This window comes from Podarcis gaigeae, assembly GCF_964106915.1.
Source record: "Podarcis gaigeae genome assembly, chromosome: 7".
In the NCBI taxonomy this organism is placed as follows: domain Eukaryota; kingdom Metazoa; phylum Chordata; class Lepidosauria; order Squamata; family Lacertidae; genus Podarcis; species Podarcis gaigeae.
Window position 1 is genome coordinate 27,012,914 of NC_139683.1, and position 13,993 is coordinate 27,026,906.

The window sequence follows — 13,993 nt, forward strand, 5'->3', positions numbered from 1 at the left end:
ACTGGCAGCTCCCTCTGATCTTGCTTTTGTGGCATCAACACTACAGCAGTGAGGTGTCTTCCATTCTACTTAGGCCACATCAAACTCCAGAGCATATGGGAGGACTCCATGCTATGGCTCCATCACAATCCAGTTTTGCTTCTTCTAGGGGCTCTGGATGCATTATGGTTTACTGCTAATCTGATTTTCTATATGTATTGGCTATTAAGGGATACCTACTTGAATGAGTCCTCCTAATAATGAAACTGCTGCAGCAACTCCAATCCTCTGCATCTCAAACTCAGATAATCCCAAGACCGTGGAGTTATTGTTTGCTGTGAAGTTGCTGCTCATGGGAGGAACAAGACGCTCGACAGCATTAGCTGATATCAAGGAGGTCAACGCAAAGGTTCCTGCAAAAGACAGAGAGTTTAGTTTCTAATCGGTACAGTTCCAGTTTGTTTTGCATTGTGCTTAAAACAAAGGGAATGCTATTGAAATCTGTTGACTGGGTGCAGACTACCGTATTTTTCGCCCTATAGGACCCACTTTTCCCCCTCCAAAAATGAAGGGGAAATGTGGGTGCATCCTATGGGGCGAATGCAGGCTTTCGCACCGACATCTCTCGCTCTCCAGGCTCCAGGAAGCTATCCGCAAGCCTTGCACGCCCAGGGGGAGTTCCCCCGGGCGTGCAAGGCTTGCAGGCGGCAGCCTGCAGCATGGGGCGCCCTCCGGATGACGCCCCGTGCTTCGCGCAGGTGTCGGCAAGCCTTGCGCACCCGGGGGATCTCCCCCCGGGAGCGCAAGGCTTGCGGGCGGCAGCTTGCAGCGCGGAGCACGAGGCGCCCTCCGGAGGACGCCCCATGCTTCGCGCTTTGGAGGACGCCCCGTGCTTCGCGCAGGTGTCGGCAAGCCTTGCGCACCCGGGGGGCGCATGGGGCGCCCTGAAACAGAGCGCCCATGGCGCCGGGCAGACATCCGCAGCGTGGGGAGCCCTGCGGGAGTTCCCGCAGGGCTTCCCATGCTGCGGATAGCAGCCTGCCGCCCGACGCGCCCTGAAGCAGAGCGCCCCTCGCGCCGGGCAGACATCGGCCAGCCCCACAAGCTCGGGGGACAGCGGGGAGGCGCAGCACTGCCATCCCACTGTTCCCCCACCTGGTTTTGGGGGGAAATAAAGGGGGAAAATTTTTCCTTTATTTCCCCCCCGAAAAAGTAGGTGTGTCCTATGGGACGAAAAATACGGTAAGTCACATTTCAAGCAGAAACCAATGAGTCCAGTTAGTCATGACGAATTATGGACGTAGCCAAGGGGGGTGGGGGCAGCTGCCCACCCTAGATTAAGTAAAACAACAGAAATACTTGACTAACTGAACAACCATGGCAGTTCTGCCCCCCCCCCACGCCTGCCCCCCTAACAAAAATTGTGACTATGCCCATGTGATGAACTTAAGTATTATTGATTTTCAAATTTGTGAACAACGTAGTTGGGATCCTAACCTATGAGTGTTGTGTCCAAATGATTGTGTTTAAAATGTGCTGAAAGTTGCCTTGCTGGCTCTGTATTCAGATAGTACAACTACATGTCTGTTCTCCATGTGTTGTTTTCTGCACACACCAATTTTAGGCATCACCTCTTACCAGAAAAATGTATTTCTCTATTATTCGCTCATCTGGGGCACATCAGCTGGTCCTGGGAGGCCACCATCTTTCTGTGTAGTCAGGGGAGGGGGACTGCTACCTGGTGCCACCCACCTCTGGTCATGCTGGACCTTCCAGTTAGGGTGAGCCTTACCCGCAAGGCCAATTGAGGCAGAGGCATGGGGGCTGTGCCCTGCCTGTTCCTGGTGTATTTAAGAGGGCTGCCAAGCACAGGCCACCCTCTTTGCTGACCGCCGTGGGATTTTCCACCCATGCAGTCTGTTGGGGGTCCGCCTAGTGGGGGAGCGGGCAAGTTAGAGTATGGACCTTGCTATATTCAGGGCCAGGAAGGAATTTTCTCCTGCAAGCTGGCTTGCCAGTTTTCACGGACCTCATAGCAACTGTCACAGCTTTGGTGGATAAGGCATTGGGCTGGATGCTGAGTGGTGTGGATACCCTATTAAAGGGGTCCAGGAGGGATGAGACTGTCCAGGAGTCCACATAGGGACTGATGGTCCAATACACCTCTCCCAATGGCGGGCTGTGCAGGGTTGTGGCACTCGATCCATGTTGGGGGATGACTCCCCAGCACAGGGTCAACCCCACTGAGTTCTTATCAGGCAGCATGTGAGCTGCCTGATGCTGGATACATGCCCAATGCCTTAGCCAAACATACTCTTTCCTGTAATCAATAAAGCTGTGGCCTAATTTGACCCAATACCAGGCTTCTGTGTCCATTCCTTCGGCCCTTCCCACAGCAAACCACAAACATCATGCAGCAATCAAAGTTACATTTGTGTGTTATTGAAATGATAAACAAAGGTGGTTTATTCAACTCTTGTGTGTATATATGTGAGTCATCCTGCTACATGTACATGGGATCCTTACATAAATGCTTGAGTGAAATATATATGAAATGTTGTTAATGGATGTTGTGATAGCCACCAACTCAATGGAGAGATCTGCAGCAAAGGAGTAACTTGTACAGTTAGGGGAAATATAAATTGTATGTCTTGGATCCTAAGGTGTACTTTAACATTTATACTTCTCTTTAAGGTAAATGTTATAAGAAATATTCGGGGGGGGGGGCGTTAATAGCATTATTGGAGGCATTATAGAATTGTTTCAAAACTGTAAGTTCACCCAGATCTATAAAAGATTACAAATACTGATCACAGAAAGAAGATACTTTACAATAACTACAAAGCATTTTTTTAAAAAAATGAACACCAAATTTCTCCACTGATCAAAATTTTCTAACCAAACACTCTACGCCTTCATTCTGGAAATCTTGTTTCATCTAAAAGCAACATGAATAGCACAGAACGTGCATCAATTACGCTGCTCAGATATCCCAAACCCTTTAAATATATCAAACTGCATCCAACATTTATTCAAATTACCAGATGTCCTAAATGCTTTGCTTGAAGAAACCAATAGTCCAGCTTGTCCCTGTTGGGCAATTACTACACTTTAAATGAAGTAACTACGTAATGTCTACTTTGCTGACTCAAGAGTTATGATCGCTTCCAAGGAACTTGCCACAAGATGCAAATCCAACTTGCCAGTGAGTTGCAAGGGGCCTTTGACAATAGGCTTTGCATACGTCCTGATGCAAATTCTATGTACTTTGGACGGAATGCTGCTTTCCCAGCAGACCACATGGCTGCTACAGAGCTGTTAAATGTAGCACTGAATGCACATTTTGGCACACAGACCATTTCCAAAAAACCACGCAATTACTCAAAAGACAATGATTGCTCCTTAGAAAGCATAATAACAACCAAAGGGAATGTGCATATACTTGGGCTTTTCAAACCCTGAGGGGATAGCTTTGTGTGTGGTTCCACGCAATTCAGATTTTCCCCTCCCCAATATCTGAAAGGCTCCCATAGCTCTTTCCCTTCCTCCATCCTTTCCAACCCGTATTAACTAAAGGGAGGCCATGACCCCCGTACCCAGCTCCATTGTTTTCTGCAACCGGGACCAGATGTTCTCTGTATAAACCCTGCTTCTCATTCTGAGAGATCAGTTCTCAAATTAATATCTTAGACGGACCCCTTCCTTGGTTCTGCGTAAGCATCTCTGAGATGCCCATAATTACCTAAGACTGGGCTAGACAACTGGTGGGTTCCCAGATTCCCATCAGCCCTAGCCAGAATAGCCAATAGTCAGGGATGATGGGAGATGGACTTTCTAGATCCAATCACCTCTGCAGCAGGAGGAGGAGGAGGGGAAGGAGCCAACTACTGGAGTTGTGCCATGGTCGGCTCCACACTTTGCCTCCGTGATTTGTGGGGTGGGGGCCCAGCCTTACCCCCAAAATGTAGGGACCCCCAAAAGGACTCAGCCCCCTGGAGCTGGCACTCTGGAGCATGATCATGATCCCCCCAAACTTGTATTCTACATGTACTGTCAAAGAGGAAAGCAGACTCTGGTATTTACAGAGTGAAGATTTTAAATTTTGCTCACCATCTAATTAAATAATAACAATAGAGCAAAAAAATTTTTTTTAATTCATCAGTAAGCACAGGAGTCTGCTCTCCTCTCTTTGTGTCGATGTTTTCCTGTACATTCAAAGCATTTAGCCTTAGATACTGCAGGAAATATAGCTATCCTGGCTAAGAGACATTGATGCTGTTGTCAGTAAGCTCTTGTTATTTTTAAAGCACTGTCACAATTGAAAAGAACATTTGGTGTTAAGGTAGATGGAGTGAATCAAGTGCTTGAGGTGAGGCAGTAGAATGCGCACTGACGCCATTCTGACTAAAACCCGGCCAGCAATTGCTTAGTATGAGAGTTGGGCTCCAGCGTCCTTTGTAAGGGATGGATGATTTGGATGATACAGTGCAGCTGCCTAGAAGAACGGCAAAATGTCTTATGCAGGATCGCCCTTTCTTGCTTAACTATTCTTCTGTTGTACATAATATGGATTTATATGTTTACATCCATACATAAAAAAGACCTTTATGTGTATATGTGTGAGAGAGAGCCGGCAGAGGACACACACACACACAGAGAGAGAGAGAGGGGGGGGGAGAGATTTTATCTGGATATGAGTCAGCCAAACGATAAGAACAATCTCTTTTGGTTTCAAAGCAGGCAAACATTGTGCAGCTCTTGTTTTTTGTTTCTGGAAATAAGCAAATAAACTGTCTTTGGCTGAGCTCTCCCAGGTGAAAGTTTCATCTTAGAGCAAATTTTATAGAGCATTATGTATAATGGTATAATGTATTAATTTTATTTTTGAAACTTAAGAGCCTGCACTTCATCAAAAGACCCCAGGGCAGATTATAGCAATGAAGCAATAAAACAAACAAGAGAATACAAACAAAGCAATGCAACACAGTTAACTAAAACTACACCATCCATTCAAAGGCCAAAGGCCAAACCTTAGCATCCAAAGGCCTTCTGAAAGACACAGACCTTTAGCAGGCACCAGCCAGATCTCGAAGTGGAGAGTCCTTATGGAGATAGTGTTGGTGCAATATTAATGATGCAGATACAGTTCCAGATTGACCTTCATCATGCTTCCCCCACTCCCAAATAGTTTTATTACACAGGAAAAAAATGTAGTTGTAAAAGAAATGCACCCAAAAAATACCAAATTCATTTCTCGAGGGTGATTTCTATCTTCTCCAAGCTGCAAGAGTTCAGAACAGTCCAACTACTGAAGTCCACAAAACTATTGCCAAATTTGAGCGTCACAGAGAGCACAAGCCATCAAGCACTGCTGTTACCCAAATTCCATTTACTTCTGCGGAACTTACATGGAGTTCCTACAAATGAATGGAGTCCGAAAAGTTGCAAAGCTTTGTGCATTGATCCTCGGGGACTCTTTGATTTTCAGAGAAGCCAAATGGAAGCTAATTCTGCATTCTGCCCTTCCGTGGAAGAACAGCTTGTTTAATTTTTATTCATCATACACTGCGAGCTATACAAAACACTAACCTCGAAGGCAACATTAAGAGAGTCAGCCAACAGACCTGTTAAGTTCTCGGAACTGGTCCTCAAGGATCCAGAAGCACTTACCTGTGGCAACGTGGCGTCCCATTCCAAATATGGCATAAATAATAACAGGGAAGAGAGATCCGTATAAGCCAAACACAGGATGCACTGAAGAGAGAACAGCAAAGGCAAGCCCTGTAGAGAAGGTAGATGGGAATTATGAAATAAATCAGGTTACGTTCTGAAGGACTTTAAAAAGGGATTAGAAAGGTTCATGGAGCTATCAGAGGCTATTAGCTATGATGACAACATTCTCCCTATGCCTCTGAATAGCAGTTTCTGGAAATCATGAGCAGGAAGAATGCTGTTGTGCTCAGGTCCTGCTTGTGACCTTCTCACAGGTATCCGGTTGGCCACTGCGACAACAGAATGCTGGAGTAGGTGGGCCATTAGCCTGATCCATCAGGCTCTTCTTATGTTCTTAATATCAATCTGTAATCAGAATCTCATTCTTTGACCATTTTTAGAGGTGGGGTAGCATGATACATAAGAACACAGGAAGCTGCCCTATGCTGAGTCAGGCTACTTGCCCACCTGGCCCACTGATTTCAAATCATACCAAGATAGACTATGCCCATTTTCCCAGGATGTTGAATCTATGAAGCACATTTTGTTACATTGTAGTCTGTATAAACAGGTTAAAGGTAAAGGGACCCCTGGCCGTTAGGTCCAGTCGTGGCCGACTCTGGGGTTGTGGCGCTCATCTCGCTTTATTGGCTGAAGGAGCCAGCATGACTAAACTGCTTCTGGCGAACCAGAGCAGCACACAGAAATGCTGTTTACCTTCCCGCCGGAGAGGTACCTATTTATCTATTTGCACTTTGACGTGCTTTCGAACTGCTAGGTTGGCAGGAGCAGGGACCGAGCAATGGGAGCTCACTCCGTTGCGGGGATTCGAACTGCCGACCTTCCGATCAGCAAGTCCTAGGCTCTGTGGTTTAACCCACAGCGCCACCCGCGTCCTTATAAACAGGTTAGACAGCACCTAATCAATTCAATATTAGCAGAGTACCCTGGAATGGCTGATTTTTCTCATATCAAGGCTCTCCTTGAGGATAAGATTGATACTATTATACTGGCTGTAGCAAAATTCAGTATGTACAAGCTAAAGCTCCTCTGTTGGCTAGCAAGGCCAATCTTACACCTGAATAATTGTTGATATATACTATTGTACCGTGAACTCACAATAAAGCTGTGTGTGTGCTTTCTAATCTAACAAGCATCAGCTCTGCAACAGAGGACTTTCCCATCTTCTTCAACCTGATCCTTTTATAGATGGAGATGCCAGAGATTGAACTAGCAACCCTCTGCACACAAAGCAGATGCTCTACTGCTGAGCCACAGTCCCTTCCCTATGGGAATTCCATCTTAGCCACTGTACTATGAAGAAGTCTCTGGTTTGAATCCTTCATCATCACAACTACCAGTTAATGGCCAAAGACCTGTCCAAACAAAAAAAGCTTTAGCCTGCCGGTGAAAGGAAAGCAGAGGGGTGGCCCGCCTAGTCTCCCATGGGAGTAGGTTCCAGAACTTGGGGGTAGCCACCAAGGAGGTAATCTCACAGGTCCTCCTTGCCAAACATTTCCTTAAGAGTGGTGAGACTGAGAGAAGGTCCTTCCCTGAAGATCTCAAAACCTAGGCAGGTTCAAATAGGGAGATACAGTCCTTTTAAATGGGTGTACTGCATTTAAAATTTAGTTAACTACTCAGTCTATTCCAGCTGCAGAATCTGGAAGTCACCAGCTACCTGGTTCTTTTCTAAACCAACAAACAAATCTAGAGATGGCAAAGCAGCCTGGGACCTTCTGCATGCATGTGTGCTATCACTCAGCTGCTGTTTCTCCCATAGAGTTTTCAGATTATTCCTGCTGGACAGATCTACAAATCTCAAAAACACAGGGCTTATTCACACCTGACTTTTAAATAGGATCAAGAGGAACGTAAGATAATTTTCTTGCCACAATCTTTCCTAAAGTCAATACAACATGAGGGAAAACAAGTAAATCATTAACAAGAAGTAACAGCCTACACATTAAGGTCACAATCCAGTCAAAGCTAAAAACTTTGAAATCCCTTTGGTTTCCATTGGTGAGATGCAAGCATACGCTCGTCTTGAAATAAATGGGACTTGAAAATGCATTACTTTGGCTGGATCATGCATTCTACCATTAATGTCCATAGTGCTTTACAGAGTAATAATGAACCTGAGCTGTAACATGAGCTCTGAGTGGAAGAGCAGAGCTCTGTTAAGGTGCTAACTATTCTTCAGTGTGAAGACCAAAGTCATGTTAATCATTTTGCCAGAGTTAGAATGCATGAGTGGACAAATTACATAATATGGCAAACGTATGCGACGGGGGGGGGGGGGGAGAGATGGTGATGGAAAACAGATTAGATTAGGCAGTCTTTGTAAACTTTCTGTACCTAAAACTAAGTTTCAGTGTTCTTTAGTGTCTAGCCACAAAACCTGCCATAGTCTAAACTGTGAGATAAAGATGAATGATCAAAGTGATTACTTTTAAACGTATTTTTAAATGTATGAATTATAGCCCTCCAAACCCACTACAAAAGTCAAGGCATTTGAGCACTGAATGAAGTATGAAAATATTAATCCTAGAATCCTAGAATCATACAGTTGGAAGAGACCACAAGGCCCATCAAGTCCAACCCCCTGCCAAGCAGGAAACACCATCAGAGCACTCCTGACATATGGTTGTCAAGCCTCTGCTTAAAGACCTCCAAAGAAGGAGACTCCACCACACTCCTTGGCAGCAAATTCCACTGTCAAACAGCTCTTACTGTCAGGAAGTTCTTCCTAATGTTTAGGTGGAATCTTCTTTCTTGTAGTTTGGATCCATTGCTCCGTGTCCGCTTCTCTGGAGCAGCAGAAAACAACCTTTCTCCCTCCTCTATGTGACATCCTTTTATATATTTGAACATGGCTATCATATCACCCCTTAACCTCCTCTTCTCCAGGCTAAACATGCCCAGCTCCCTTAGCCGTTCCTCATAAGGCATCGTTTCCAGGCCTTTGACCATTTTGGTTGCCCTCCTCTGGACACGTTCCAGTTTGTCAGTGTCCTTCTTGAAGTGTGGTGCCCAGATCCTCAGTTCTTGCCTCTTTGTCTCATTAGCACCACTGTCCATCAAGCCATTCCCTCGAGTAGTTTTGTCTAAGAGCCCTTGTTGAGACTTGATTTATATTTATTACACGTCTTCCGCCTCTTTTCAGTGGAACCAGAAATGGGTCACCAAATGGCATATAATATTCCAAATGTGGACCTATCAGAGTTATATAATAGCATCATAGTTGGCAGCCTCAGGATGTTTCAGGTGAATGAAGCCTTATGTAAAGCACCTGCAAAGCCTAGGCAAGAATGTAGTCAGAGAGCATTGTGTCCAGTCCCAGGAAGAATTTTTATTCTTGGCTCCCTCCAACAATCCCATAACACCAGGCACGATCGTTGCTAAGCATGAAGGACTACATAGTTAGCCTTCTTACCTGTGCGTGTTTTTACTCTCTGTGTGAGAATTCGTACTTAAAGCAGGAAATCCTACTCAAAACCAAGCTGATTTATTTTACCTTTTTAAATAAACAACTTTTTAAATTTAACAATAAGAACATTGTTGTTCTTAAAGATGAATGCTGACAGGAGTGGAAAGACTGCTTTAAATAAGAGTCCACCCCTTGTGTAGATGAGGGCCAGTATAGCATGGCAGTTCAAGTGCTGAATGAGAGCTGAGGAGACCCAAGTTTGAATCCCCTTCTCAGCCACAAAGAACTAAATGAATGACCATTGAGCCAGATTAGTCACTATGTCTCAGCCTAATCTACCTCACAGGGCTGTTGTTATGAGGGTCAAATGTAGAGGGGAGGGATCATATATAGCACTTAGAAATCCTTGAAGGAAAGACAGGTTATAAATGAAATGAATGAATGAAATGGGAGTGCTTATAATAAATAGGCATGCACAAAGAAAAGGGAAGATAACTTTAGCAGTTTTGGTATCTGGCCACAAAATCACTGACCCAAACATCCGTTTTGTAACTGGTGCAGAATTCAGCAGCCAGATTGCTGACCAGTGCAGGATGGTCCAAACGTACAAAACCAATTCTGGCATGAAAGTACTAGCTACAAATTAGTTTCCAGGCTCAGTTCAAAGTACTGGCTTTGATCTATAAGGACCTCAGGACCTCAATACTTCAGGGACCACTTCTTCCCATATAAACAGATGTGGAGCCAGCAATCAGCATCTTGACCTTCTTGAACCCATCCATGGAGGTCCAGAGGGTGGCAACATGAGAACAAACCTTTTCAGTGGTTCAAACTGGGTTGAAGAATACACTTAGGCTGCAATCCTATACACACATTTACCTACAAGAAAGTCCAACTGAACTCACCTGGGGTGATTCCTTCTTGGTAGGCATGCATAGGATTATGCTGTTAAGCATATAAATATAACCAATTTCAGAGAAATGTAAGCATTCTGGGTGACGTACCATGGGACAAAGAAGCCAGCATATTTAACAGGAGTGCTTGCATCTACCAAGAATGTTCCTCTGCATCTTTTGAGTTTAACTGATGTCCTTAGCCTTCTGGAGTTTCAGAAGTTGCTGGATGGAAGACTCATTGAGACACATGACCCGTCTTTCTGGTTTTTAAGTACAAGTTTCAAGCATGTACACCAGCAGCCTAAGAAGGACTGCCAATTTTTAGGTTTTTTGCCAGCTCATGAAGTCTTAAGTTTCTTGGCTTTCTGAGAAACCCACAAGCCAAGTACAAAATTTAGAACTACCTTAGGTAATACATGGGCTTTGTCCCACAGCACATGGCTCTAATCCTTTGCAAGCTAGCTTTGTTTTAAGAGCAATGATCCCTCTTGTTCTTCTGTTTAATTATAACTGCACAGTTCAAGTTAAAGGGCCATTTTTATGTGAGGCAAATGAGTTAGTAAAAACTACATAAATCGTCAGCCTCATGGGAAACCAAGGATTAAAAGCAACTTCTCTACCTGGCACTTGTGGCCAAAGTCTTGGAGACGGTGGTAGTGATATAAGTAGAATAAAACTTGGGAAGCATGGGACGCTATAAAATCTCTGTCCTCAAGCCAGAACATCTGGCTAGATCCTTGGAGAAATTTGAGCTATTAATTTGTAATTAATTAATAAGCCTGTAATCGCAGATTGATCAGTGATGCTGAGGCAAAGGATATGAATCTTTTGAAGGATATGCAACCATATAAGCAAAAGAGATGTCTCCCTTTGCCAAATAGGATGAAAATCATGAAATGAGTCCTTCCAATGTGTATTCAAAGCTATTTCAGAACACTGAGCTGCCTAGCAGTTCTTCTTCATCCATTCTCTCATAGTTCCATGGCCAGTGGTGAGACCTTCTCAACACCATCCAGGCTATTAAGAGCTAGCCATACTGTCTGAGCTCCTTGGTTTTCCTTCTCTGACTCTAAGGACCAGCCATTAGAACCTAATAGAGACTTATCATATTTCCAAGCTCTCTAATCCAGCAATGGACTCACTAGATTCCTCATATGTTTCCTTCCACTGCTAAGAATCTTTGCTTGCTACTTTCCCTCTCTACTTTCATTTGACCTTCCATCTTCCTTTTATCTTATTCCCCCATCCCCTGAGCAAATTTATCCAATTATTCAACCACAGCAGTGGTAAAATCCCCCACTCTATTCCAATAAACCCTCATCCAGAAACAAACTGGTGCTACAAAGACCAGGCCATGCAAAAGCATAGAAGGTCTCAAATGCTGCTAAGAGGTCCAGGGAAAGCAATGAGATTAAATTTCCCCTGTCTGCCCCACTGAGCTATAAAAGCTGTTTCCATAATATAACCAGGCCTGAAAACAGATTAATATGGGTCTACACGATCCCTTTCATCCAAATGGAAGGTCCACATAGCTATCATGAGTAAATAGCCTTTGGTGGATTTATCTTCCATGAATTTGTCTAATCCTTTTTTTTTAAAAAAAAGCTATCTAAGCTAATATATACCTCTGTCTATTTATAGTGTCAGGTAACAGAGCTCTGTTCTCTTCAGGGAATACAAAAAGAAAACACGCATCAGTGTTGCATCATCCATCAGTTCAAATATAAACAACAAATTAGTCTTGCAATTATTATTCCTCCTACAGTGCTTATGAAACCAATTGAGGGATGGATTTCTAGGTTTCTTAAAATAAAGATTAGGGCACTGGAGTAGGGGGATTGAAATGGATGAGAAATTGTGTTAGGAAAAAGTCTCTCCAGATCCAATCTAAGCATGCACTAAACAAATATGACAATCCTTTGAGAATTGCACCATTTCAGATGTTCACGTATGGCCCCAATGAAGCAGGGATGAGGATGGGTAATGGCTAATAAATTTAAATTCAATATAGGTAAGGTGTCACTTATTCATCCACATCAGTGACTGAATTCCCCCACATTCTGACCAATCCTCAAGTGGTTGTGCCACAGCTGGACCCATAAATGCACTACCATGTGATCACTTTAACTATGTGGCTTTCTGAATTGGTTCTAAATTCAACGAACCCTTTTGTACAGGCAAGGCATATGAGTAGATTGAGAGGCATGAGCCATATGAGCATCAGAAAGAGTAGGGATGGAGAACCTTTTCAGTCCAAGGACCACATTTCTTTCTGGTCCATCTTCCAAGGGCCATGTGCCAGTCATGGGCTGGGCCAGAGCAACAAATGTAAATTTTGCCTTTGTACAGTAGGCTAGTTTCTTGACATGGACTGGTTGGATGCAGAAGAAAGGTGGAAGGAACCGGCTGGGGAACCCTCAAGAGAAGAAGGCTCAGAGCCCAGGAAGTGGTGGTGGGATGACAATGAGTGGTGAGATGGAGAATAGAGAAGAGGAGGTGCCAGAAGCTGAAGGGGTAACAGGGCTCAGTGAGCTGTGAGAGTCTGTGGCAGAGAGAAGTCTGGAATCAGAGGCAGAAGCTGAAGCAGAGGAGGAGAGAGGCCAAGAGGCAGAGATGAGTCAGATTGGTGAAGAGTCACAGGTGTCTCCCCCTCCTGCTGTGACAAGCTCCCCTCCCCTCCGGTCTCCCAGGACCAGGAAGGGCTTGAAAGGGGTGGAAGAGCGATTAGTAACGTGAAGACGCAGTCTCTGATTGCTTGGGGGAAAACCTCAGAGAGGAGGGGACTTAGGCAGCTGTGAGGAGGCGGATACCATTTATTATTATTATTATTATTATTATTATTATTATTATTATTAACTACTTATACCCCACACATTTCACTGGGCTGCTCAGCAACTACTTCATGGGGACAAGGCCAACCAGTGATGAGTTGCTCTGTTCATTAGGCTTGACACTCCTGTGTGGATCAGGTTTTTACTAATAAAGAGTTAATTCCAACTTGAACAGTGCAATGTACTGCTTGCTCACTTCTGACATTTCTACATCCTCACACTCCTCTCTATTCTCCATTCAGACAAGCAAGAGGCATTAGCAGGGCTCAAGAACATATTCTAGCCACGCAAAAATATCTGGGGTGTGAAACAGAACCTGTGAAGGGTGTGAGCTGGAGAAATTTCCAAAGGCCAGAGTGAGAGCCTGGAGGACTGCATTTGACCCCTGGCCTGAGGTTTCACACCTCCGAGCTGGACTGTAAACCTCCTGCCTTCAAAGTTCCTATGGCAGACTATGGCACTCTTAGCTCACTCCACATAAATTACTGACCCATCTGAATAGCTAGGAAGCAAAAGGATTAGCCTACCAACAGTGCCGACTACTAGAATATCTTAAACATTGAACTCTCTTCCATCCTTTTATATTAGCAGCACAAGCATCAAAAAGGATAGAGAGTGCACGATTGGCTATATGCTGACACGAAGCCAAAAGAGATAGGAAGCGGTTGTCTGTACCCAACGGAGGAGATGTTTAGGTGGCATGACTGGTGAAGATAGCTGCTTTGGAGTATAAGAGGATTTTGGAGGGCAAGCAGTGGTATGTGGGCTTAATGGCACTTCCACCTGGCAGTTTTGTTGCTGCTCAAACATTCAATTTCTTTGCCGTGTTCACACAATGCCATCCTCATCAAAATGATATCCTACAACATCTCCTCATTTAATCCAGACCACTTTCATAGGTTTTGCTTTCTTATCAGATTTTCCGTGTAAATCATGGTTAAATAGGAAAATAACACAAGGTAGTGTTTTGATGAAGACAACATTCTATGAATGCTGAGCAAAACTTGCATGCAAAACAGTGCAGAGTCCATAATAAACTGCAGGATGGAAAGACTCTAAATGACAGGGGACTTAGAATTGCAAGGAGGTCTTAAGGTCTGGGTGGAAACTGGTGATTAGGAGCAACAGCAGTATTGATGAGTTTT

The 13,993-nt window shown here is 44.3% G+C and overlaps 1 protein-coding gene across 5 annotated transcripts in view; it reads right to left on the minus strand.

Moving 5' to 3' along the window:
* The window catches only part of SLC26A7 (solute carrier family 26 member 7), an 88,972-nt gene that overhangs the window by 59,225 nt on the left and 15,754 nt on the right, over positions 1 to 13,993 (minus strand). For all 5 annotated transcript variants that reach the window (XM_083747786.1, XM_083747783.1, XM_083747784.1 and 2 more), the window contains 2 exons: positions 5,650 to 5,760; positions 216 to 392 (listed from right to left, as the gene is read on the minus strand). In XM_083747786.1, the coding sequence (XP_083603912.1) occupies positions 216 to 392; positions 5,650 to 5,760 (288 nt within the window). The remainder of the gene's footprint in view (positions 1 to 215; positions 393 to 5,649; positions 5,761 to 13,993) is intronic.